General features: G+C 36.7%; 1 protein-coding gene across 6 annotated transcripts in view; it reads right to left on the bottom strand.

Annotated features, from left to right (window-relative positions):
- The window catches only part of CDK14 (cyclin dependent kinase 14), a 605513-nt gene that overhangs the window by 202251 nt on the left and 379771 nt on the right, over positions 1-23491 (bottom strand). For all 6 annotated transcript variants that reach the window (XM_043588815.1, XM_043588812.1, XM_043588813.1 and 3 more), the window contains one exon: positions 14714-14807. In XM_043588815.1, coding sequence (XP_043444750.1) covers positions 14714-14807 — 94 coding nt within the window. The remainder of the gene's footprint in view (positions 1-14713; positions 14808-23491) is intronic.

Here is a 23491-nt window from a genome sequence, read left to right as displayed (position 1 = left end):
ATGATAATGAGACATGAGATCAATTTAGGATAGAATGTTTTGAGAAGGTTTTAGAAAAATTGTTTTTTCCTTGTAGGGAGTTGGGCAGGAAATGATACAAGGTCAGATTTTAAATGAACCCATGCCTCACAAAAAGATTAACAGCGTGGACAGATTTATCTTTGTGGGTAAAGTCTTGTAAGGCATAAGAAAATGTAAGTTGCAAAATGAGGGAGAGAAACAGCGTATTAATCAAGTGATCCGGCCAGACAGAAGTTATAGTGCCAGGATATAATGATTACAACTCTTTGTTTGCTTGTGTTCATATTCTAATAACAGTCATCTAATATTCTTTTTTAAATTTTTTTAATGTTTATTTTTGAGAGAGAGAGACAGAATGTGAGCAGGGGAGGTTCAGAGAGAGAGGGAGACACAGAATCAAAGCAGGCTCCAGGCTTTGAGCTGTCAGCACAGAGTCTGACATGGGGATTGAACTCACAAACCACGAGATGATGACGTGAGTTGAAGTTGGATGCTTATACTGACTGAGCTATCCAGGTGCCCCAGACATCTAATATTCTTAACACAAAGCCATGTGAAAGACACTCCCAAATATACTTGTTATATGGGCAGGTCTCTTGAGGGTCATATTAAAAGTACCCCTATAAGAAACATAGGCTCAGTCTGACTCAATAGTGATTTCTACATTCTGGATAGGGTATCTGCACCAATGAGGTTTTTAGATTGTCCTATCAGGCCAGAAAATTTAAAACATCCATAGTGTTTCAAGGCAGGACAGGTACATTAACAAAATTTTTTTTGATGTTTATTTTATTATACTTTTTTTGAGAGAGAGAGAGAGACAGAGTATGAGTCGGGGAGGGGCAGAGAGAGAGGGAGACACAGAATCTGAAGCAGGCTCCAGGCTCTGAGCTGTCAGCACAGAGCCTGACTCGGGGCTCAAACTCATGGACCTTGACATCGTGACCTGAGCCGAAGTCGGATACTTAACCAACTGAGCCTCCAGGCACCCCTGGACATGTACCTTTTAGAGTGGATGTTCTTAATCAAGAGGACTCATTAACCAAGGCCTTCTTGTTTGTTAGAATGCATATGGTCCCATCCTTGGAGATTGATTCGGAAGGCCCCTAGTGAGGCCCAAAGAATGAATATACAGGAAATGATTCCCAAGTCACTCTAACACACACTCCTGGTTATGAATCAGAGCAAAAACAACAAAACAACAAATACAAAACAAGTATTTTTGTGGAAGAGTCATCAGATTTAGAATTTGAGCTCAGTTCTGGTACTTATGAAACATGTCTTTCTTAGGGAAGTTCATATAATCTTTGAAGACAATTCCCTCAACTGTATAACTAGAGTAATAGTATCTCCCCTTTCTTGGTCATGGGACCAAAGGAGATGTAGTAGTTATATATTGCTGTAGAACAAGTCATTCCAAAACTTAGGGGCTTTAAGTAACAAACATTTATTATCTCACAGTTTTTGTTGGTCAGGAACCCAGGCCCACCTTAGCTGGGTACCTCTGGCTCAGGGTATCTCACAAGGCACCAAGGAAACTATTACCTATGACTGTGTTCTCACATGAAAGCTCAAATGGGGGAGGATCTACTTCCAAGCTCACTCACAGAACTAATGAAGCTATTACAAACCCTTTGGTCTTCACTGGCTGCTGGCTGGAAACATCAGTTTTGTGACTAGTGGGTTCCTCCACAGAACAACCTATAAGATGTGGACTGGTTCCCCTCAGAGTCAATCAATGATGAGGATGTGGAGAAAGGAGAACACTCTTATACTCTTGGTGAGAATGCAAACTGGTGCAACCACTGTGGAAAACAGGATGGAAGTTCCTCAGAAAGTTAAAAATAGAACTACCCTATAACCCAACAATTGCACTACTATGTATTTACCCAAAGGATACAAAAATACTGATTCGAAGGGGCACATGCACCCCAATGTTTACAGCAGCATTATCAACAATAGCCAAATTATGGAAACAGCCCAAATGTCAATTGACTGATGAATGGATAAAGAAGATACACACACACACACACACACACACACACACACACACACACACACACATATATACATGTATATATGTGTGTGTGTGTGTGTGTGTATGTCACATTCTCTCTCTCTCTCTCTCTCTATATATATATATATATATATATATATATATATACACATCACATGTACACACAATAGAATATTATTCCACCATTAAAAAGAATGAAATCTTTCATTTGCAACAACATAGATGGAACTAGAGTGTATTATGTTAAGTAAAATAGTTAGAGAAAGACAAACCATATGATTCTACTCATATATGGAATTTAAGAAACAAACAGATGAACATAGGAGAAGGGGAAAAAAAGAGAAGGAAGCAAACCCTAAGAGACTCTTAACTACACAGAACAAATTGAGGGTTAACGGAGGGAGATGGGTGGGGGATGGGCTAAATGGGTGGTGGGTATTAAGGCAGGCACTTGTGATGAGCACTGGGTATTACATGTAAGTGATGAATCACTAAGTTCTACACCTAAAACCAAATTTACCATATATGTTAAGTAACTAGAATTTAAATAAGAACTTGAAAATTAAATAAAAAGACTAGTCAGTCAGTGAGACAATAAGAGAGCAGAGAAAGTAGTACTCTTTTTGTAACTAATATCACATCAAATATCTCATCACTTTTGCCATAGTCCATAAGAAGCAAATCTCTGGGTCCAGCTGACACTCAAGGGGAAGGGATTACACAAGGGCATAAATACCAGGAGGTGGAGATCACTAGAAACCATCTTAGATGCTGCCTACCACAAGAGATAACATAGGTGAGACTGTGAAGAATAAAAGACTTACATGCTGAAGCACATTGCAAATGGAAAAAAAATGGCAGAATTTGAGTTATAAAAATCTACTTTGTGGATAACATTCTGTCTGAGGATTTGCTAAGAAGTGTCACCACCTCCTCTCTTGTCCTCAGATATGTCACACTATGGCTTCTTTTTCACCATCTTTTTTAGTCTGACACATCTGTGAACCTGTTAGTCAAGTAAGGAAGAAAAGGAGGGTGAGCAAATGAGAGCCCTCATGACCTACCAAGTAACACCCTGTGACAATTCACGCTTTCATTTATCACAGGAAGCAGTACTGTAATGGCTATAAAGAGTATGGGAGTGGAAAAACAACCAAAAAAAAAATTTAGGAGCTTGATTAAATTTTTCCCAGATTGTTTTTCCCACAAAGCTGTTTATCAGCCTGACTTGGTGATATGCCCTAATGAAAATTTATGTGACCAGTGTTGCAGTTTTAAACCATGGCTCCAGCATTCTTGACACTTTTCCCATCTAGAACTGGCGTCTATGTCCCTTCCCCTTGGCTCTGGGTGGGGGAATGTGACTGCTTTGATGGATAGAGAGAGTCATTGTGTGACTTCTGAGGTTAAGTTAAGAGAAACCATGCAGTTTCAATCTGGTCCTCTTAGGACACCCATTCTTGGAACCCAACTTATACCATGAGGAAGCTCAAACTAGCCCACATGAAGAGAATCCATGTAGGACCTCAAGACTCAATGAAGAGAGATGTTTGTCCAATCCCCAACTGCTCTGGCTCCTGACTGTTTCTGCTCCAGTCACCATCTGTCTGCATCCATCTGACAGACCCCAAGTCCAGAACTGCCCGGACTCTTCCTTACTGAATTCCTGACCCTGAAACTATGGCAAATAATTAAAAAAAAAAGATTGTTGTTGATTTAACCCAAAGTTTTGAAGTGGTTACGTGACAAGAGATAACTGCAGTAGTCAGTGAGTAGTCCTATACTGACAATAAAGTCACAGATAACAAAAATGTTACACAGGTAACATAAAACAGGGAGATATTACGTTCAAACATTTCTAAGACATTTAAGAGTGTTAGACCACAGATGTGTACCTCCAGAAAAGTCTTTGGTAAAGACTACTATAATTTGGAAATATTTAAAGGTGGATAGATATACTTAAAAGCAATCCTGTGTAAATAGGAAATTGATACAAATCAGAGAAACTAGAAATACAGCATTTTTATTTCTATAATAATGTCTCAAATTGACAATTGATTAACAAATGTTGTCAGCAACTACCTTCTTCTCTTGTTAATGCCAGTTAGAAACCATTTGGCATTACACCAACACTGCAAATACTATCCATTCCCCTCAACATCTACCCTCCCATATATGCGTGTCACTGTTAGTCACCCCCCTTCATTTCCCAATCGTGTAGATCATGATGCCTTTACATTCCTTTTTACTTCTCTACAATATTTACTTAAATCTTCCTTTCTTCTTTCTTATCTTTCAGCAAAACTAACGTTTCATCCACATTGTCAAGGCACCCATCTGCTCTTGCCTATTCCAATACTTTGATCCATCAAATGTGCTTTCTTGTATCTTTGGCGTCCTTTACCTTACAAACATCCTAGTCTTCATTATTTTAAAAATATTTATGACATATTATAAAATTTATAAATCTTGATTTTTAAAATGACCTTAAGTTGACATCTAATCACCTTCCCTCAGCCACTTCTCAAAGAAGTTGTCTATACTCAGTGTTCCCAATTTTCACTCACTCTTTAAGCCCACTGTAATGTGACTTCAAATAGCCAACACCGTTGGCACTATTCCCTTAGAAGTTACCAGCGAGTGGGCTCTTCTCAGCACCATCTTCCAGTGACCTCACTGTAGTATTTGATGCAGTTGATACATCTTGCCTTCTTGAAATTCCTCTACTTTTGCCTTTCCAAAAAAGAAAAAAAAGTGCTTTCTGGCTCTCTGAATTCTCTATATATTCCTTCTCTTTTCTCTTCTTTACGCTATCATCTACTCTCCAAAACAGAACATTTCCCACTATCTTCTGTCTATACCACTATTTCTGGTGAACTAAATCGGGAAGCTCAAATCCCTAGCTCCAGCATAACTCCAACCTGAAACATACACAGGGATGTACTTCCAACTCACTTTCTTGATTCGTTCAGATGTCTGAATAGTAGCAGATACAGTCCTTCACGCAGTGAGGACTTCTCACAGAAGGAAATGCTCTACATGAAGGAGGTCGAAGTAACAAGAGCATCAGAAATCACATCAATGCACTAGAAACAAGGATACTTAATTCACCAAATTCAGGCTTGAGAACTCTGATTTTGATACTGCTATCATTAAGGAAACACAAATTGATACTCCCTCCACCTGAATGATCCCCAATATCTGCATGTCTTGTGCCTTCACTACCTTCACTGGATGCACAAGTATCATCTTGTAAGAGAGACCTTCCCAGAACACAGTATGTAAAGTAGCATCTCTCCTGCAACACTTATGAGACACATTATGCATTTATTTGCTTATTATTTATCTTCCTTCATAAGAATACAGGTTAAATGAAAACAGGGACTTTGTTTTTTGCACTGCTATCTCCCCAGAATGGGGAAGAGCACGTAGCCCATAGTAACCACACAACAAATATTTGTAGAAAATATTAATAACTTCTTGAAAAAGTGAATGATTTAATGAAAATATTATAATTTTCCATTTATAGAAAGTTTATAACACTATAATGCAAATGCCAGAATACTCATGGTAAACATACTTTTTCACCAAGTGAGCTAATTCAAATTTCTACAAAACAACCAGCTAATATTCAAATAAAAGTTTCTTTGCAAAATTAATCAGATTAACTATTCTATAGTGATCTGTTCTACTGTCCTTTGTTTCTCTTATGACAAATGACCCTACTGAAGTTTGCTACCAAAATTTCTATTACCTTATTAATTAGTACAGAACTTTTCTTTTTATGAATATCCAGAGAATATCTCCATGCATGAATCACTCAAGTGTTATTTCTCTAACATCTTCATTTTCACCAGATTTCTCTGTATCATTTTTCTTCCAATTGGTCTTTTTTTCCCAGAGAACCTTGACCTGACAGGATCTTGAGATATCATTCGTCCCGGAGTTTTCAACCTTTCTTTCAGCAGTGAGATATATTTCACACACAAAATCTTAATGACAGCAGAGACGAGAGTGGAGGGGCTCAAACCGTGCTTCCCTTGAGCTCCCACCTCACTTTCCCCTGAGACACTGAGGAGAATCATGTCTCCTTTGAACACCATGGACAGTCTAAACTTTTCTAATTAAACCCAGATGTATTTTCTGTGTTGACTCTTCCATTTCTCTGACAGGAAACTCTTACTGTCTTTGGTCTAAAAGCATTTAATGAGCAAATACAGTGTGCCACATATTATACAGGCAGTGTGAGGAACACGCAGAGGGAACACAGACAGGAAGCACTCCTAACTTCACCCACTAGCTAAACAGACCTGAACTGATCTATAGTTTCCCTGGAGGGAGTGATTCCCTCCCCCCGGCCCGGCCTTTCTTATCCTTCGCTTCTTTGCTATTCACCCTTACACTGGCTTTCATGTCGCTGCACTGATTCTCTCCTGGCTTAGCTCCCTACTTGTCACCCCCCATAAACCATGCACGTCTGTAAGGCTTAAGCAGTGCTCACTGCATTTCCCCCTCCACCGTCTCATTATTCAAGAGCTAGTAGCATTTGGGACCCAACACTGATCCCTTGAATTTCATCCTTCTCCTGATTCTGTTCTGTATGATGTGTGGACATCCCCACCTGGGGTCCCCTGCTGCCATATGAAGTCCAGTAACTTGAGCTGTCTTTTTCTTCCCCTCCACAGGGACTCCTTTTCAATGTCCCCATCTACACTTTGCTTCCCAAGCTTGAAATTCTGAAGTTATTTTTGACTCCTTTCTCTTCTGTATCATTTATATCCAAGATATATCACAACAGTTTTGTAACGAAATCCTTCTTTTTTTTACTTGTTTCATTATTTTTATTTTTTAAAATATTTTTTAAAATTTACTTATTTAAATTCAAGTTAGTTGACATACAGTGTAGTATTGGTTTCAGGAGTAGAATCCGGTGATTCATCACTTACATAACACCCAGTACTCATACCAACAAGTGCCCTCCTTAATGCCCTTCACCCATTTAGCCCATTCCTCCTCCCCACCCCCCGCCAGCAACCCTCAGTTTGTTCTCTGTATTTTAGAGTCTCTTATGGCTTATCTCCCTGTTTTTATCTTATTTTTCCTTCCCTTCCCCTATGTCCATCTGTTTCTGAAATTCCACAGATGAGTGAAATCACATGATACTTGTCCTTCTGTGACTGACTTATTGTGCTTATTAGCATAGTACACTGTAGATCCATCCACATTGTTGCAAATGGCAAGATTTCATGCTTTTTGATGGCCGAGCAGTATTTCATTGTATATGTATACCACATCTTCTTTATCCAATCATTATTCGATGGACATTTGGGCTCTTTCCGTAATTTGGCTATTGTTGATAGAGCTGCTATAACCATTGGGGTGCATGTACCCCCTTGAATCAGCATTTTTGTATCCTTTGGATACATACCTAGTAGTGTAATTGTTGAGTTGTAGGGTAGTTCTATTTTTAGTTTTTTGAGGAACCTCCATACTGTTACTAGACATGTCTTCGGAGGCAAGGACACAAAAACAAACTGAGCTATTGGGACCTCATCAAGATAAGAAGTTTCTGGACAGCAAAGGAAATAGTCAACAAAACTAAAAGGCAACCAATGGAATGGGAGAAGATATTTGCAAATGACATATCAGATAAAGGGTTTGTATCTGAAATCTATGAAGAACTTATCAAACTCAACACCCAAAAACAAATAATCCAATGAAGAAACAGGCAAAAGACATGAATAGACACTTCTCCAAAGAAGACATCCAGATGTCTAACAGACACATGAAAACATGCTCAGTATCACTTTTCCTCAGAAAAATACAAATCCAAATCACGAGACACCATCTCACACCTGACAGAGTGGCTAAAATTAACAACACAGGAAACAACAGATGTTGATGAGTATGCGGAGAAAGAGGAACATTTTTGTGCTATTTGTGGGAATGCAACAATATCCTTCCGATGTGACTTTCTGGAAGCTGTTCAAATGTAGCCCATATGACAGTACTTTCGAGGTGAGCAGGGACTGTGTCTTACCACCGCCCATAGGCACGGTGCCTGGCACAGAATAGGTGCCTAATAATCCTTGCTGAAAGAAGAACTGAATGGGATAATAATATGTGATGCTTAGTGTAGCATAAAAAGTGCAAGCAAATTCCTTAGTAACAGGGCAGTGCGTTAGTACATTTGGGCACATTTATAAGATATTGCAGTATAATTAAAATAGTATTTTCAAATACATATTAATGGCTTGGAAACTGCACACTATTTAATGTGAAAATAAAGAGAAGTTGGATACAAAACCCATAAATTTATTATTAACCTAATAGTGAAAACCTAGAAAAGAAAATACAAAAATGCTTAATACTTTTTATCTTTGGATAGTGATTTTTATTTAATTTCATACTGTTTTTTAATTTTTCTAACTGCTTTAGTTTGTATAAACTTAACACTGTGAAAAAGATTGCAGCCACTGATAATGCCTATTGATAAGGCTTGGAAGAAACATGTACAAATTAAAAGAAGCATTTGTTCCAAGGTGGAGGTTTTATAATTTATCTCTTCCACTTTGTTTTTCTAAAATTGACTTTAAAAATTATTATTTAATATTTTCAATATCCTCAGCCCCAACCTATATTGCTTAGTTCTCTACTTCTGTAAGTGTTTATACAGCTTGAGTTTAATCATCATATCATACTGTATTAATTTTCCTAAAATGTCATTTTAACATTATTACTCTGGTTAAAAAAAATTATATTATCTCCTTATTACTTCATAGATAAAATAGGATAAAAGTCCTCAGTCTATCAAAGTTCAGTGTTGAACATCCAATTTCACCTTCCGCCATACAGGACAGACTCCTACTGTCCCCACTGCACTTTTATACAATTACCTGATGTCCCCTGTCTCCCTTATTCCACTTCAAATCTTATCCTCTATTCAATGCTTGACAAAAATTTTCTTAGCAATTTTCTCTTTAAACACCCACAGCCCTTATGCATAATCCTGTAATTCCATGCATTTTTTTTGTAATTAAGAAAGGTTAGATCTGTAAGACATTGTTGAAATCAGTTAGTTCAACTTCTCCCTTTACAGATGCAGAAACAACACTCCAATTAGAAAAGGTGACTTATTCAGGGATGGAAAACAACAATTAGGATTAGCACCCAATATTTAACATTTCGAGTTCAGTATCTTAACTAGTAGTACAGGATCTGCCCCTGTTACTGGGTCTCCCTTCGGCTGACCAGCTGCTGAGCAATTGTTCATGACTTTATTCTTAAAAATATGTCTTGCCTGCTCACCTTGATTGTCATCAATTTCCCCAGGGCAGACACCATGGTGTACAATTCCTTTACATCTCCATTGTGTCTAGTGCTGCAAAGTGAGTGCTGAAGAAGTATGCCAGAAATGACCTCAAGCAAATCCAATAATGGTGCCGATGATACAATCTGTGATCCCAACAGTCCATCTTAACAGTGTGGCTCCTACATCTCTTCGGATGAAAAAGCCATCAAAAGTAATGGCCATCAGTTTTCTCTTACTTTCTATATGGCTGTTCTAGCCAGTCCAGAAGTCACAGGGTTATTGTTCTAGCTAAGATCCTGGAAACAGAGCCAGGATGGGGAAACAAGGACTGGAACTGAATCTAAAGACTTCATTTCTACAGTTAGTCCCCTGCCAAACACAGAGGCTTAAGGAAGATTTTGACTCAAAAGCCAGGCTGGTAAATCATTTTTAAAGTTTCAAGTGGCTCTTTTTACACACACACACACACACACACACACACACACACACACACACACTTTTAAATTCTGAATGGCATATGTATGAGGAAGAGGAACATTTTAGCAACTGTACCAATCAATTAATGCACAACAGGTTAACAAACAACTGGTGGAAGAAATTTCATTGCAAGCCAGAAAACCTAGAAAATGGGGAAAGGTGACCTCCTCAGGGTTATCAACATTCAAAGGCAGGGAGATCAAGCGCAGGTCTCCACAACAAACTCATGCCAGCTTCTGTCATGGCTGCTGTACATTGGGCCACAAGCCACACAAACCCAGAGGCGTCTGTCAAAGGTCCCAGGCAGCTGTGCAAGCATTCCCTGCCATTTGTTCAGCTGCTGTGAAGTGAGTGAGCCGCATATTCCCAGGGTTCCACCAAGTGGATTTCTTTTTCAATTCAGAACAATGTGATTAGAATACAAATTTTTTTTATTAGTTCTGATTTTGTCACTCTGAATGTAGATTTACCAGGATGAATACATCTACTGCTTATTTTTGCAGCTAATGGAGGTGAATAGAATACATCATGCTGCACTAAAAAGTAGGTAATGCTGAGGAAATGAATATAAATCACTCTTTTCACCTAACAGCAGAGTTACTGCTTAGAGAAGTAGGTGCCCATTCACCTGGCAATTCAAAATGTCTTGAATACAATTTGTCTAACCTCCATCACTTCCCTTCTTTCTTGCATATGAGCATCACAATTTCAAGGAAAATGATTTAATGGTGAAATCTCAGATTGTAGCATAGCCAGCTCACCTAATATATATCAATATAGTTATTATGTTGCAGAAATAAACTCAATGGACTTGTTAAAAATGTGAACTGCTCCTTTCCACTGAAGGAGGGAAAGAGAAAAACAAGAAAAATAAAACCTTCAGAAGAGAAATATAAGGGCTTTACTGGCTGATCTTTGTTGCCTTTCATATTTGTTATAAAGACTCAGTGTGTGGGAGTTAATTATATTAGTTATCTCGGGTAACAAGCTATTAATTTTGTTCTTCAAACTTATCAACCACCTTTCTATACACAGTTCACAGGCGAATGAATGGACTTAATCCCTGTATTAAAATACAAAACAAACCAAATAATCCCATGTTTCATGACTTCTCAAAGTTGATTATCTCTTTGGCCATGCTTTACCAGAGGCCAGATATACAACTGCCACTTTAGAAAAGAGTCTCCAGCAATTTATATGAGAAGCCTGTGAAAGTGGATTTAATCGCCCTTTAACAGTAATTCTGATTCAGACCAGACATAAAAGATCACCAAAGAAAAGCATTTTTTCCCAGTGATTCAACCATACTGGGTGAGCAAAATTTCTTCTTCCAATGACTGCACAACTCCCAAGAGAGTCTTCTTGTTTCATGGGACATAGAGTTAACTTTTGCAAATTTAAACAATTTGGTAGAGGAACTAAGTATTTAAGATGGTAACATTTACTGTCACAAGAAGTTTATAGATTCTTTTCTTTTTGGTCATATCTGATTCTTCTGAGTAAAACATAGTATTATTTAATTCTAAAGCAGCAATTGTATATAGATAATGATCTTTATCTCCTAATTACCAAAGGGACGTTTCACTTGTTAAAAACATTACATATGTAAAAAAAAACTGGAGTAAATGAAGAAATTATTAGCATCAATCATGATGTTTATCTGCATTTAAAGGGTCTCTGTGCTCTAACAAAAGCAAATCGTTTATAGTACCAATATTCCTATGGGAAATCTGCAATGATTTATTTCTTTGACTTATTAAAAGCCTAGTCATAGCTCAAAGGTCTCTGAATACCCATAAAATTAGGAAATTGTTGCCATAAAATTAAAAGAAATAGCAAAATCTGCAAACAGGAAGCAATCCAACAAGATAGTACCTATTAGAAATCACTGCATTAAAGAAATAATATATATAAATGAAAACTTTGACTAAGCTATAGCAATAAACAATGCTCTTATGAAACTCATTGTTTGGTTCTATTGCTGTAGCATACATCTCATCTATATAACCATTTCCTTTTCTTTCAAATTCATCCTGAAATAATGTATACACGAAGATATTTCTTTCTATGTGATTCTCTTTTTAAGTTAACAAGGTTATATAAGCATTACTCAATAATTATCAGACAGTGAACAGTTAGGTTGAACGTAAAGTTTAGGAAATTAATCTCAGAATATAATTAAGTGGTATTATTGTTATAGTTGAGCTTCAAATAAATTAAAAGGCTAAATATTTGAAGATATGTTTTAGCATAAAAATCTATATGATCGAGCCATAACCCATTAATATTCCTTCTCCTACTGTTTTTCTCAATGATAAAAAATAAACAAATTTATTATATTTTTACGAAAATAGTTCTGGAAAATTCTTTAAAATACTTGAATGAAAACAAAAGCTTAAGTAGAAAATAGGAAAAGAAAATATTTATAAAAACTGTACCTTTATGCAAAGGACCACAAAATATTAATAAATACAATTTATTCTTAGATGGGAAAGCTCCATTTTATATATTTTTGTCCTAATCTACAGTCTCAGTACAGCCTAGGTCAACTCAGTAAGAGATATTCTTAGGGACAGAGAGAATGAAGTGTTTCGCGACTTTAGATGAAAGGATCAAAGTTTAAGAATAGTCAATAAATTTATGAAAATTAAATGTTATTGAATTAAGGACTTTGAATTCTAATAATTATTTTTAACTAAGAGGATCACTATGCACGGATGTATCTGGCAGCACCAAGCTACTAATACGGGACTGATTAAGTAAAGAATGTCTCATCCACACAATGAAACAGTCCTTTCTCATTAAGAATGATAAATTTCTAGATTCATTTTTCAATGAAAGGTGTTAATTACATATTGTTAAGTGAAAAAATAAAGTTACAAAAAGTATATAAAATATGATTCAATTTTTCTTAATGTGTAGAAATGGAGGTTACATATAAAAACACTGCATGTAGTTTTCTCTGCTTAATAGGACAAAGGGTGATTTTTCATCTTTTATACTTTCTGGTATTGGAAATTTTCTGTACAAAGATGCATTATTTTTATAATCATAAGACATTACTTAAACATTCTGTGTGGGAATTTATGGATAAAAAATAATTAAGTAAAACTTAAAGGAAAGTGGATACAGAGAGCTTCTGGGAGAAGAAATCAATATGGCAATACCTAGAAGGTTTCTATATTAGAGACTCTGATATTTGTCCATCTGCTATAATTTACAGGATCACCTGGGATATGGGATACAGCATGGAGTAATCACTTGTGCTTTGATTTCCAAGTTTCCGTTGTCCATTGTTTCTATTCATTTTACTGCTGATGTCAAGGTGAACACAGTAGTGATGGAGTCTCAGTTCATATCACTACACCTTCCTGGGTCCTTATACTTAATATGAAAGCTGAATTTAATGCTGCATTTGCATAACTAAATGAATAAGTACATCTCTTGGTATGGTCCATACTGAAATTTGCCCCAGTGAGTTCATACAGGAGTTTTATTAAAGAAGGGAAAAGTATGATAATGTGATTGACTGCTACAATGCACATAGCTTGCATCCTTCTAGCAGAGCCCTTAATTTGCCTAGTTCTGATTCCATGTTTTAAATAATAGGTTTATATGAATATTAGCTAATGTGGAAGTTCTACTGAATAAAAATATTCAGTATAAAATGATTCAATAAAAATAATAATTTATGGGGTATTAGTTATGTGCCAGGCATAGCTCTAAAAGCATTTTATGTGTATAAATCCATTATTCCCCCAAACAACCTATGAGGTAAGTGCTATTATTAGCCTCCATTTCTCCCAAGGAAAACTAAGGCTCAGATAATTACATCCCTTGCCCAAGATGATAAACCCAGAGCAGGTGATAAACTCAGATCATCTGGCACCAGAACACATTTTATTTTCTCTTTATGCAGATTTTTAAAAATTGAAATGGTTTGCATTTGAGAACAGTTTTAGGTTTATAGGAAAGTTGTGAAAAATGGTAGAGAATTCCTGTATACCCCTCACCACTCTCCTATACTGTTACAAACCTTAAATTAAATGGTGCATTTTTCACAACTAAATGTATGCTGATGTTTACTAAACTGCACACTTTACCTGGATTTCACTAGTTTTCCCTACGGTTCTTTCTCTGTTCCAGGATTCCATTCAGGATACCACCTGACATTGAGTTGTCATGTCTCCCTAGCCTCCTCTGGCTATGACAATTTCTTAGACTTTGTTTTTGATGACCTTGACAGTGTTGAGGAATACCAGTCAGGAATTTTGTAGAATGTCCCTCAATTTGGGTTTGTGTGATGTGTTTTTCGTGATTAGACTGGGGTTACTGTTTTGAGAGGAAGGCCACAGAGCTGAAGTGGCATTCTCAGCACATTATATCAAAGGTATGTGCTACCAGCATGACTAATCTTTGATGATGCTAGCCTTAAAGATCTGGCTAAGGTAATTTGCCAGTTCTCCATTTTAAAGTTACTCCCCTTTTTCCATGCTTCATTTGACAGAAAAAAAGTTACCAATCAAAGCCCACATTTAAGTGGGTAGGGATGGAATGGAGTTAAGCTCCATCTATACAAATTGGGGGGGGACATCTATATAAATTGCTGAAGTTCTTCTGCTAGAGCCCTCAATTTTAACCAACTATTCTATGTTGCTGCTGACTTCCTATTGTTTCCTACCATTCTGGCATATTATTCATGTGCAGTAGTTTAAAAACACAACACTTACCTAATTTCCTGCTTTTTCAAAGCAAATATATATTAGAATTAAATGTGACAACCAATAAACTTGTTTAAAATTATTTTCCACTATCACTGTATAATTTGTCATGAAGGGATGAATTAGAAACCATTTTTTCTCAGAAGCACTCTGTAAAGAACTTACCAGAAATATTCGTTCAAGTTGATCCTGAATGTCTTTCATTCCTGGAAAAGCAGCAACTCCTTGGATCATTTCAACAAAGATGCAGCCAACACCCCTAAAGAGAGAAGAAAGCATTGTACAAAAACTCCAACGTATTCTGGAAAATTAAATCTGGGATTAGAACATCTACTCCAGGAGAAACAATGAATAAATAACATTCTTTTTTTTTTTTAATATAACTTATTGTCAAGTTGGCTACCATGCAGTGTATACAGTGTACTCTTGGTTTTGGGGGTAGATTCCGTGATTCATTGCCTACATACAACTCGCAGCGCTCATCCCAACGAGTGCCCTCCTCAGCGCCCATCACCTATTTTCCCGTCTCCCCTGCCCCCCATCAACCCTCAGTTTGTTCTCTGTATTTAAGAGTCTCTTATGGTTTGCCTCCCTCTCTCTCTGTTTGTAACTGTTTTTTCCCCTTCCCTTCCCTCATGGTCTTCTGTTAAGTTTCTCAAGTTCCACATGTGAATGAAAACATATATCTGTCTGTCTTTCTCTGACTGACTTATTTCACATTGCTGACGATGGCAGGATTTCATACTTTCTCATTTCAACAAAAGCCAAATTATGGAAAGAGCCTAAATGTCCATCAACTGATGAATGGATAAAGATGTGGTTTATATATACAGTGGAATAACATTCTTTAATGAGTACCAAGGGCTGCGCCACATCCATCTAAATCCTACATGTTTCCTTTCCCTCCATGTCTATTGCCCTGAAAGGTCTCAAATCTCTAAACAGATGCAACTACCCTGGGCTCAGACAATCATGGCAACCAGTAAAATATAATGCTTGGTGGCTCCACCTTATTTACAGGAAACCATCAAGAAACTCCTTAGCCTAATGTAGAAAGCTGCCAGTCTTTTTCGAATATCCTTTTCCAACCCCATTTCATGAATTCATAATATATTGTCCTCTCTAGCTGTCCAAGGGTTCTCAAACCTCTTTTTGCATCAAAATTATCTGGGGGGAACTTTTAAAAACTGCATATGATCGAAACACAAACAGCAGAGATCCTGTTTCAATCAGTCTAGGTTGGATCCCAGGTGTTGACTCAGGCTGCTTGGGTGATTCAGGGTAGCCACCGTGAGTTTCCCTGAGCTGGACTGATCTGCCCATGGGCCAAGAATAAACCTATACAGCTTGACCCAAACTGCTTCACTACCCACAACTCCTTCCTTCATTTATTTGTTCTTAACATATAAATCTAATTCAGTGTAACTCTAATAAAGACACCAGGGTTTGGTCACAAAGCTTACAATTAAAGCTGTCATAAAATGCAATGTGTTCAAACTCTCATACAGGAATAATTACCAGGTAAGAAAATATATGAAACATCCACCCATGTTCATATATCCTTTAATTCTTTTCAACTCAAAATTTCCAAATTTATGCTGCAGATGTGTGATTTCTCCACCACAAATCAAAATAAGATTTTAAGCAGAATTGAAGATTCTTTGTAACTATGATTATGGAGGGACAACTTTTTTTTAAGTTTATTTATTTCAAGAGAGTGTGTGAGAACATGGGTTGTGGAGGGTAGAGAGGGAGAGGGAGAGAGAGAATCCCAAGCAAGCTCCATCCATGCCGTTAGCGCAGAACCCGGTACAGGGCTCCATCTCATGAACTGTGAGATCATGACCTGAGTCAAAATCAAGAGTTGGATGCTTAACTGACTGAGCCACCCAGGTGCTCCTGGAGGGACAACTTTTTAAGGTTGGAGGTCAAATAATTTGGGAGTTCTTAATTTGAAAAAGAATACAACATTATGAATAAGTAAGTACAAAAGCAAACTCCAAATGAGAAAATAAATCAAAAGAAATCACAAATTTTTAAAAGCTAACAAATATGACAAACAATGTCAAATTCAGAAAAGTAACGTATTTATGAACTGACATGTGTCTCTAATAAATTTCTTTCTCCAATTCTAGCTGCATCATCTTTGATTACGTCTTTTAGGGCAATTTGATAATATCATTTTCTATAAATGGTGACCAAACCCTTGTGTCTTTAACTTATTTCAGATCCCCTAGAAGTTACGGACAAGGGACCTACTTCTCTATAATGGCTGCAGTTATCACAGTTGTATACAATGTACTGAAGTAAAGAATTAATACATTTGCAGAAATCTCTTCTCTATTATAGCACATAATTTCTATCTGAATTAAACACTGACAGTAAATAGAGTTAAAATGACTAAAAACAAATAAATGTTTTTTCATATATCATAAAAGTAATTCCATTTAAATAGTAAAGAATTAATTATAAAATCAGTGTTCTACACAGATTGGGTTTAACACAAGTTGTTTTCACTTAAGATTTGAGACACAACATCCATATTGAGAATTGTTTTATTAGCATGTTAAAATGCAATGATATTCTTATAAATATCAGGGCTTCAACATCTGGTTAGGTCTCAGATTTCAATTTAGTGGTTTTCCAAATGTTTATGCCAATAATTCTTTTCTAAGACTATTGACCTACATTTCTACTGTCTTCTTATTCACATTTACATAAAGTGTCTTGGTTCTTAAATAGCTACCAGCACTTTCCTTTTTTTTTTTTTTTTTAACATTCAGAATATCCTCTCTATTCACTACTATTTGGCTTTAGTCTTTCCCAGCATAAGCTGCAACTCTGAGCATGTGGACCCTCAACAGGAGCCACAGCTGCGCCCACTGTGTACCCTGCTAAGCTGGCTGGTGAGGTAACCATTATACACACTTACAGAAATGCCTTTATCACTACTTGTGTTGGTCCATAGCATCTCCATAATATGATACTTAGAACAATTAAGAGATAAATCTAGCTGCAATTTTACTTAGGTGGAATATGATGATATAGCATTTCCATAGGCTCTTATCTGCTTAGCCGGTGGTGGGACATGGACTATCACTTCTAATGGATGTTTCTGACGACATCACTTGCCAAAGATGTGTGAGAGCATACTAATAAGCCTGAGAGAATTATACTTAAAGGATTTATAAAAGGAGATAGAATGCACAAGAAAATTAAAAGTAGAAGTGTCAAACATATCAACATATTAGAGCATAGCAAAATTCTTAATTATTGGAGCTGTCTTATTGCCAAACGGCAACAGAAGCTCTTCAGTATAATATGAAGGGATTATTGCCTGATTTACCTCTTCCAACTCCCTTGCTACCCTCCATTACCCTACATGCTCTCTCTTGATGGAGTAAGTTGACTGCCATGAGGTTTACTGAGAAAGAATTTAACCATTTAAGTTCTATACTTATGACATATAATCTTATTTCAGGAAATGTCTCCTTTAACTTGTTGCTTTTTTCAACAATTTGAATAATTATGTAATTATCACCCACACAGTCTAAATTTTTCAAGAATAAGAACTGGTCACAAAGCTTACAATTAAAGCTGTCATAAAATGCAGTGTGTTCAAACTCTCATACAGGATTAGTTACCAGGTAAGATAATATATGAAACACCCACCCATGCTCATATATCCTTTAATTCTTTTCAACTCAAAATTTCCAAAGTTAATTTATGCTGCAGATGTGTGATTTCTTCACCACAAATCAAAATAAGATTTCAAGCAGAATTGAAAATTCTTTGTAATTATGACTAGGAGGGACATTTTTTTTTTTTGAGAGAGAATGACAGCATGGGTCGGGGAGGGGCAGACAGAGAGAGGGAGAAGAGAATCCTAAGCAGGCTCCACACTGTTAGCGCAGAGCCGGATGCAGGGCTCGATCTAAGGAACTGTGAGATCATGACCTGAGCTAAAATCAAGAGTTGGATGCTTAACTGACTGAGCCACCCAGGTGCTCCTGGAGGGACAACTTTTTAAGGTTGAAGGTCAAACAATTTGGGAGTTCTTAATTTGAAAAAGAATACAGTATTATGAATAAAAAATTAAGTACAAAAGTGAACTCTGAATGAGAAAATAAATCAAAAGAAATCACAAATATTTAAAAGCTAACAAATATGACAAATAATGTTAAATTCAGAAAAACATAACATATTAAATGACACACCTCCCTAATAAATTTCTTTCCAATTCTGGCTGCATAATCTTTGATTACTTCTTCTAGGATAATTCGACAACATCATTTTGTATAAAGAGAATACAGAGATAACTTAGTCTTTCCTCTACCATAATGATGACTTTCTTTTCTGACAGTATAGAAAAGTTTTCTTTTTTTTCAGCTTAACTTCTAATTGGCAGAGTCACGTAAACTTTTAGGACTGTTGTCAATTTGGGGAAAACTATCAAGTTCCCTTCAAGTATGTCTATACACTATAAACACAAAAATTCTACAACATTCTACATAATTCCCATGATAAATATCAAAGGAGCACAGGAGGATATGCTCAGCCCAATGTGGAGAGCGAGGAAGAATTTGCACTCCTGAAGTCTTATTAGACTAGAAGAGGGGACCCTGGTGGGTTAGGGCTGATGGCACAGTAGTGGGAATGGGGCATTCCAGCAGAGAAAACAGGACCCGATATATGAAGAATCTTCAGGGAGCCAAATGCTATTCAGATGGCTATGCTTAGAAAATGGAAGAGAAAGTTAAAAGAGAGCAGAATTCCATACACTAGGCTAAGAACTCTGTCTACTATTCTTAGGCTAGGACTCAAATTTTTTCTGCATCTAGGATTCATGATGGATGAAGCTCACCAACTGGATATATAAGTAAAAACCCAGATTACAGGCAGATTAGGAGATAAAACAGTCTTGAGGACAGAAGCAACTACAACCATTGGTTGTAAAGCCACCTCATTCTTTTCCACTCATGGCAGCCAATGAATGAGACTAGCGGTGGTATAAGCCCTCTCTCTACTGGGCAGTGAGGGGTCACATACAATAATGAAGAGGCGCCCACAAACTACAGACCACAAGCCAAATCGTGCTCAGTGCCTGTTTTTATAACAGCCTTTAAGCTAAGAATGGCTTCTGCATTTTTAAGTGGTTGAAAAAAAATCAAAAGAAGAATATTTGGTGATATATGAACATTACACAAAATTCAAATTTCAGTGTTCAGAAATAAGGTTTTATTAGAACCCTACCACACACTGATTTATGTGTTGTCTATGCTGCCTTCTCAATCTCACAACAGAGTTGAAAACCTGCTACACATGCCCTGAAAAGCCAGATATGTACTATCTGATCCTTCACAGACAAAGTTTACCAAACCCTGATTTATGTTACACTTCACTTACCTAAAAGCATACTTATAAATAGAAGAAATCACCTTCATCAGTTATGCAGAAAAAAATAAGAGAAATTATATATTATGATAATTTGTGAAAAAGTTAAAAAATAAAAGTTAATAAAGAAATAATAGAAAAAGTTAATAATAGAAATAAAAAAATAATAATAGAAAGCTCTCGAATATGATCTTGTTTTTCACTATTTTCCTCAGCAGTTTTCCTGTGGTAGATATGCTTTAAATGCTTCCACGCATTTTGCCAAAACTCTGGTAGATTATTAAAACGTAATTGAAGATGGATATTTTAATCTTAAAATATTTTTTCCATCTTACAATATTTTTAACTGAGAAATAAACTGGGAGCAAATGTGTAGGGTGGTTTTTAATAACAGTGCTTAGACAACCAGTTCCACAAAAACTTCTCAAAATAGAGGGTTTGGTGAGTTGATCTGAATAATGGGTAGGGTGGAAGGAGAATTTACTTTTATGAACTTTTTTTAGAAGTTTTTGTTTTGTCCAAATGTTATTGCATGGAAGTACTATCTTTTATTTTTCTAAACATTAGGAAATTTTACCTGATAAATGAAAATAAATATGATATAAATATAAGGTTGCTGTGTTCTGAAATGATTTCAAGCTATTTCCTTTTCATCTTCCCTCTCTCTATCTACATCTAACATCCATGTCCCTGTGTTGATAAAAGGAGAGGAATTAGATTTTTAAAATCATATCTTGAGGTTTTTCTACCTTACAACTAAGAACGGAGATTTGTGACAGTGAAGTCCCCACATGTTCAACAATTTCACATCACACCTCTATCCATGAGATTTCTCCTGTCCAGTCATGTTTCTCTGCTGTCTGTTCCTGAAACACGCCGTCCTCCTCACTTCAGGGTCTGTGTGTGAGCTGTTGTTCCCTCCTCCCAGGATGCATTTCCCCTCACTCTATGCATGGAGAAGTGCTTCTTGTTAGTTAGGGCTCAGCTCAAATGGCTCCTTTCACAGATGTCTTTCGCAGCCACCATATGTAAGGCAGGTTTCCCCTTACTGCCGAGGTCCCATGTTTGTTTCCTTCATAACATTCAAAGGATGTTAACTTGTCTTTGCAAATGGCAAGATTATAGCACAGCATAGCCTATACATTTGAGTATGTGCATAGAGGACAGCAACCCACACAGGTCACACTATCACCTTCAGGGGAGATCTGTTCCTTCACACACAGACTTCCTAATTGCAAGTCAGGAGGCCTCTACTCTAGATGGAAGACCAAGACTGGGGACAAAGTTGTGTTCATTGTCTTGCTCCCAGAGTAAGAGCAGAATGTCAGCACACAGTAAGGGCTCAAAACTATTTGTTGACTGAATAAATCAAAAGCAATGCAACCCTTCCTCCTCTCCCCCTACTCCTGAGTAAGAGCTGAACTTAGCAACCTGCTTCCAAAGATAGGGTATGGAAGTGGGGATGGGAGATAGATAATGAATTTGGAGAAAAACGGCCAACAGGGAAGTGGATAATGACAAGGGAGAAAAACAGCAAAGAAGACCTTGACAATGTAATCAAGGTTAACATCATCAGTGGTAAGTCTTGTCGATAGCGAGTACCCTTGATGTGATGTGATGTGATGTGATGAGAATATCACTTCACCTCTGTCTTTCTTGCCATTAGATGAACCCAAATTGAGGGTCATTCTACAAAATGCCTGACTGGTACTTCTCAAAACTGTCAAGGTCATGAATAACAAAGAAAATCTGATAAACTATTATAACATTTGACAACTACATGTAATGTGGTAACCAGGATGGGATCCTAAAATACAAAAAACAGGGTGCCTTGCTGGCTCAGTTGGAAGAGCATGTGATTCTCGACCTCCGGGTTGTGAGTTCAAGCTCCATGTTGGGTACAGAGGTTACTTAAATGAATAAACTTAAAAAAAAAAACTCACTAAATACAAAAAAGAAATTAAGGAAAAACTAGTGAAGTCAAAACAAAGGTCTTTAGTTAACAGCAATGTAACATCGTGGGTTAGCCAATTGAGACAAATGTACTATATGTACATTTAGTAATAATGCATATAGTACATATAGTAATAATGTAAGACTTTAACAATAGGGGAAACCAGGTGAGGAGTATATAGGGATTCTCTTGTTTTCTATAAACCTAAAATCATTCTAAATTAAAAGTTTATTTTTTGAAAAAAGGCAAAACGAAGAAGGACTGCATCTCCTTGGGACACTTTATAGAATTAGTCACTTTAAATAGAAGAGCCTTAACATTTTGAGTTTTCACCATATAAGAAAAAAAGAACCTCTATACATTTTGATGAACTCTTCCTTGGAAGCAGCATGAGCCATCTAGAACTGCAGGCTAGACTGTGAAACATCAGTTAAGGTTCAACCTGAAATAACTTGGGCAGCAAACTAATCAGAGATTAATTTTGATATAAAGGCATTTGAAAACTGATATACATACTCTTTGGCAAAGGAATTCAAGAAGAAAAATTTATCTGTATTACTAAGTTTGCAGCATTAGCAGCGAGTGTGAATGCAGAGAAAAAATGGGATTCCCAGAGAAGGGGCAAAATACTTTTTCTCCATCACATTAGGGAACAGTAAATCTTCCTGCCACTTCTCTGGGGAGGCTTCCTGATCTCTCAGACTGGGTTAGGTCCCCTAACTCCATGCTTCTTGTGTTAGTTCCTACAACTGTAATATATATACTTATAAATGGATTAGCCACTGTCATGGTTCTTAGAACCAGAAGTTGGTCTCCTACTTTTAAAGATACCGTTCAAATGAGTCAAAGTGGTTATGGCAATAGAGCAGTCCTCCCAGACCTGAATAAAATAGGGTTGGGCACTACAGTCACCAGTTAAGATTCACTGTAATGTACCTATTCATTAAAGTCCTGTTGGATAACTTTATATCTTTCAACTAAAATAAGCATTAATTAGATCCATCAGCTCTTATACTCAAATAATATCTGCATTTGACACATGGCATTTCAAGGGGAGTATACTCAATTTTCTCATGAAGACATTAATATTATGAGATGTTAATTAACTGAATAAATGATTATCTCACCTGAAGAAATATAAAATAGGACCTAGAGGTTATTATTTTTCTGCTTGGCATTAATCTTATTCTGGCCAGCAATCAATAGTTTGGTTCAGTCCCAGTATACAATGCAGAAAGACTTTAATATTTTAAAATACAGTGCAATTAAAATCTCAAAAAAAACAAAAACAAAAACAAAAACAACTCTGCCGGATTTTAGCTAATCTTATCCATTTATTAGCAAAGGCTTGAGATTCCTTAGGATAGAGAGCTGTAAGAAGAAGGTGACAGTTTCATTCTCAAGTAGCAAAGCTTAAACACAGGGCTTGGGAAGGATCATGGCACAGTGTAGCCTGTGCATTTGAGTATGTGCACAGAGGACAGCGACCCACCAAGCTCACACTATCACCTTGAAGGGAGATCTGTTCCTTCTCATACAGACTTGCCTAATTGAAAGTTAGGAGGCCTCCAGTTCAGAGAATCATTGAGAACCAT

The sequence above is a fragment of the Prionailurus bengalensis genome, chromosome A2 (genome assembly GCF_016509475.1).
Source record: "Prionailurus bengalensis isolate Pbe53 chromosome A2, Fcat_Pben_1.1_paternal_pri, whole genome shotgun sequence".
NCBI classification, from domain to species: Eukaryota; Metazoa; Chordata; class Mammalia; order Carnivora; family Felidae; genus Prionailurus; species Prionailurus bengalensis.
Note: the sequence above shows the minus strand (reverse complement) of the source record. Positions and strands in the feature narration are given on the sequence as shown.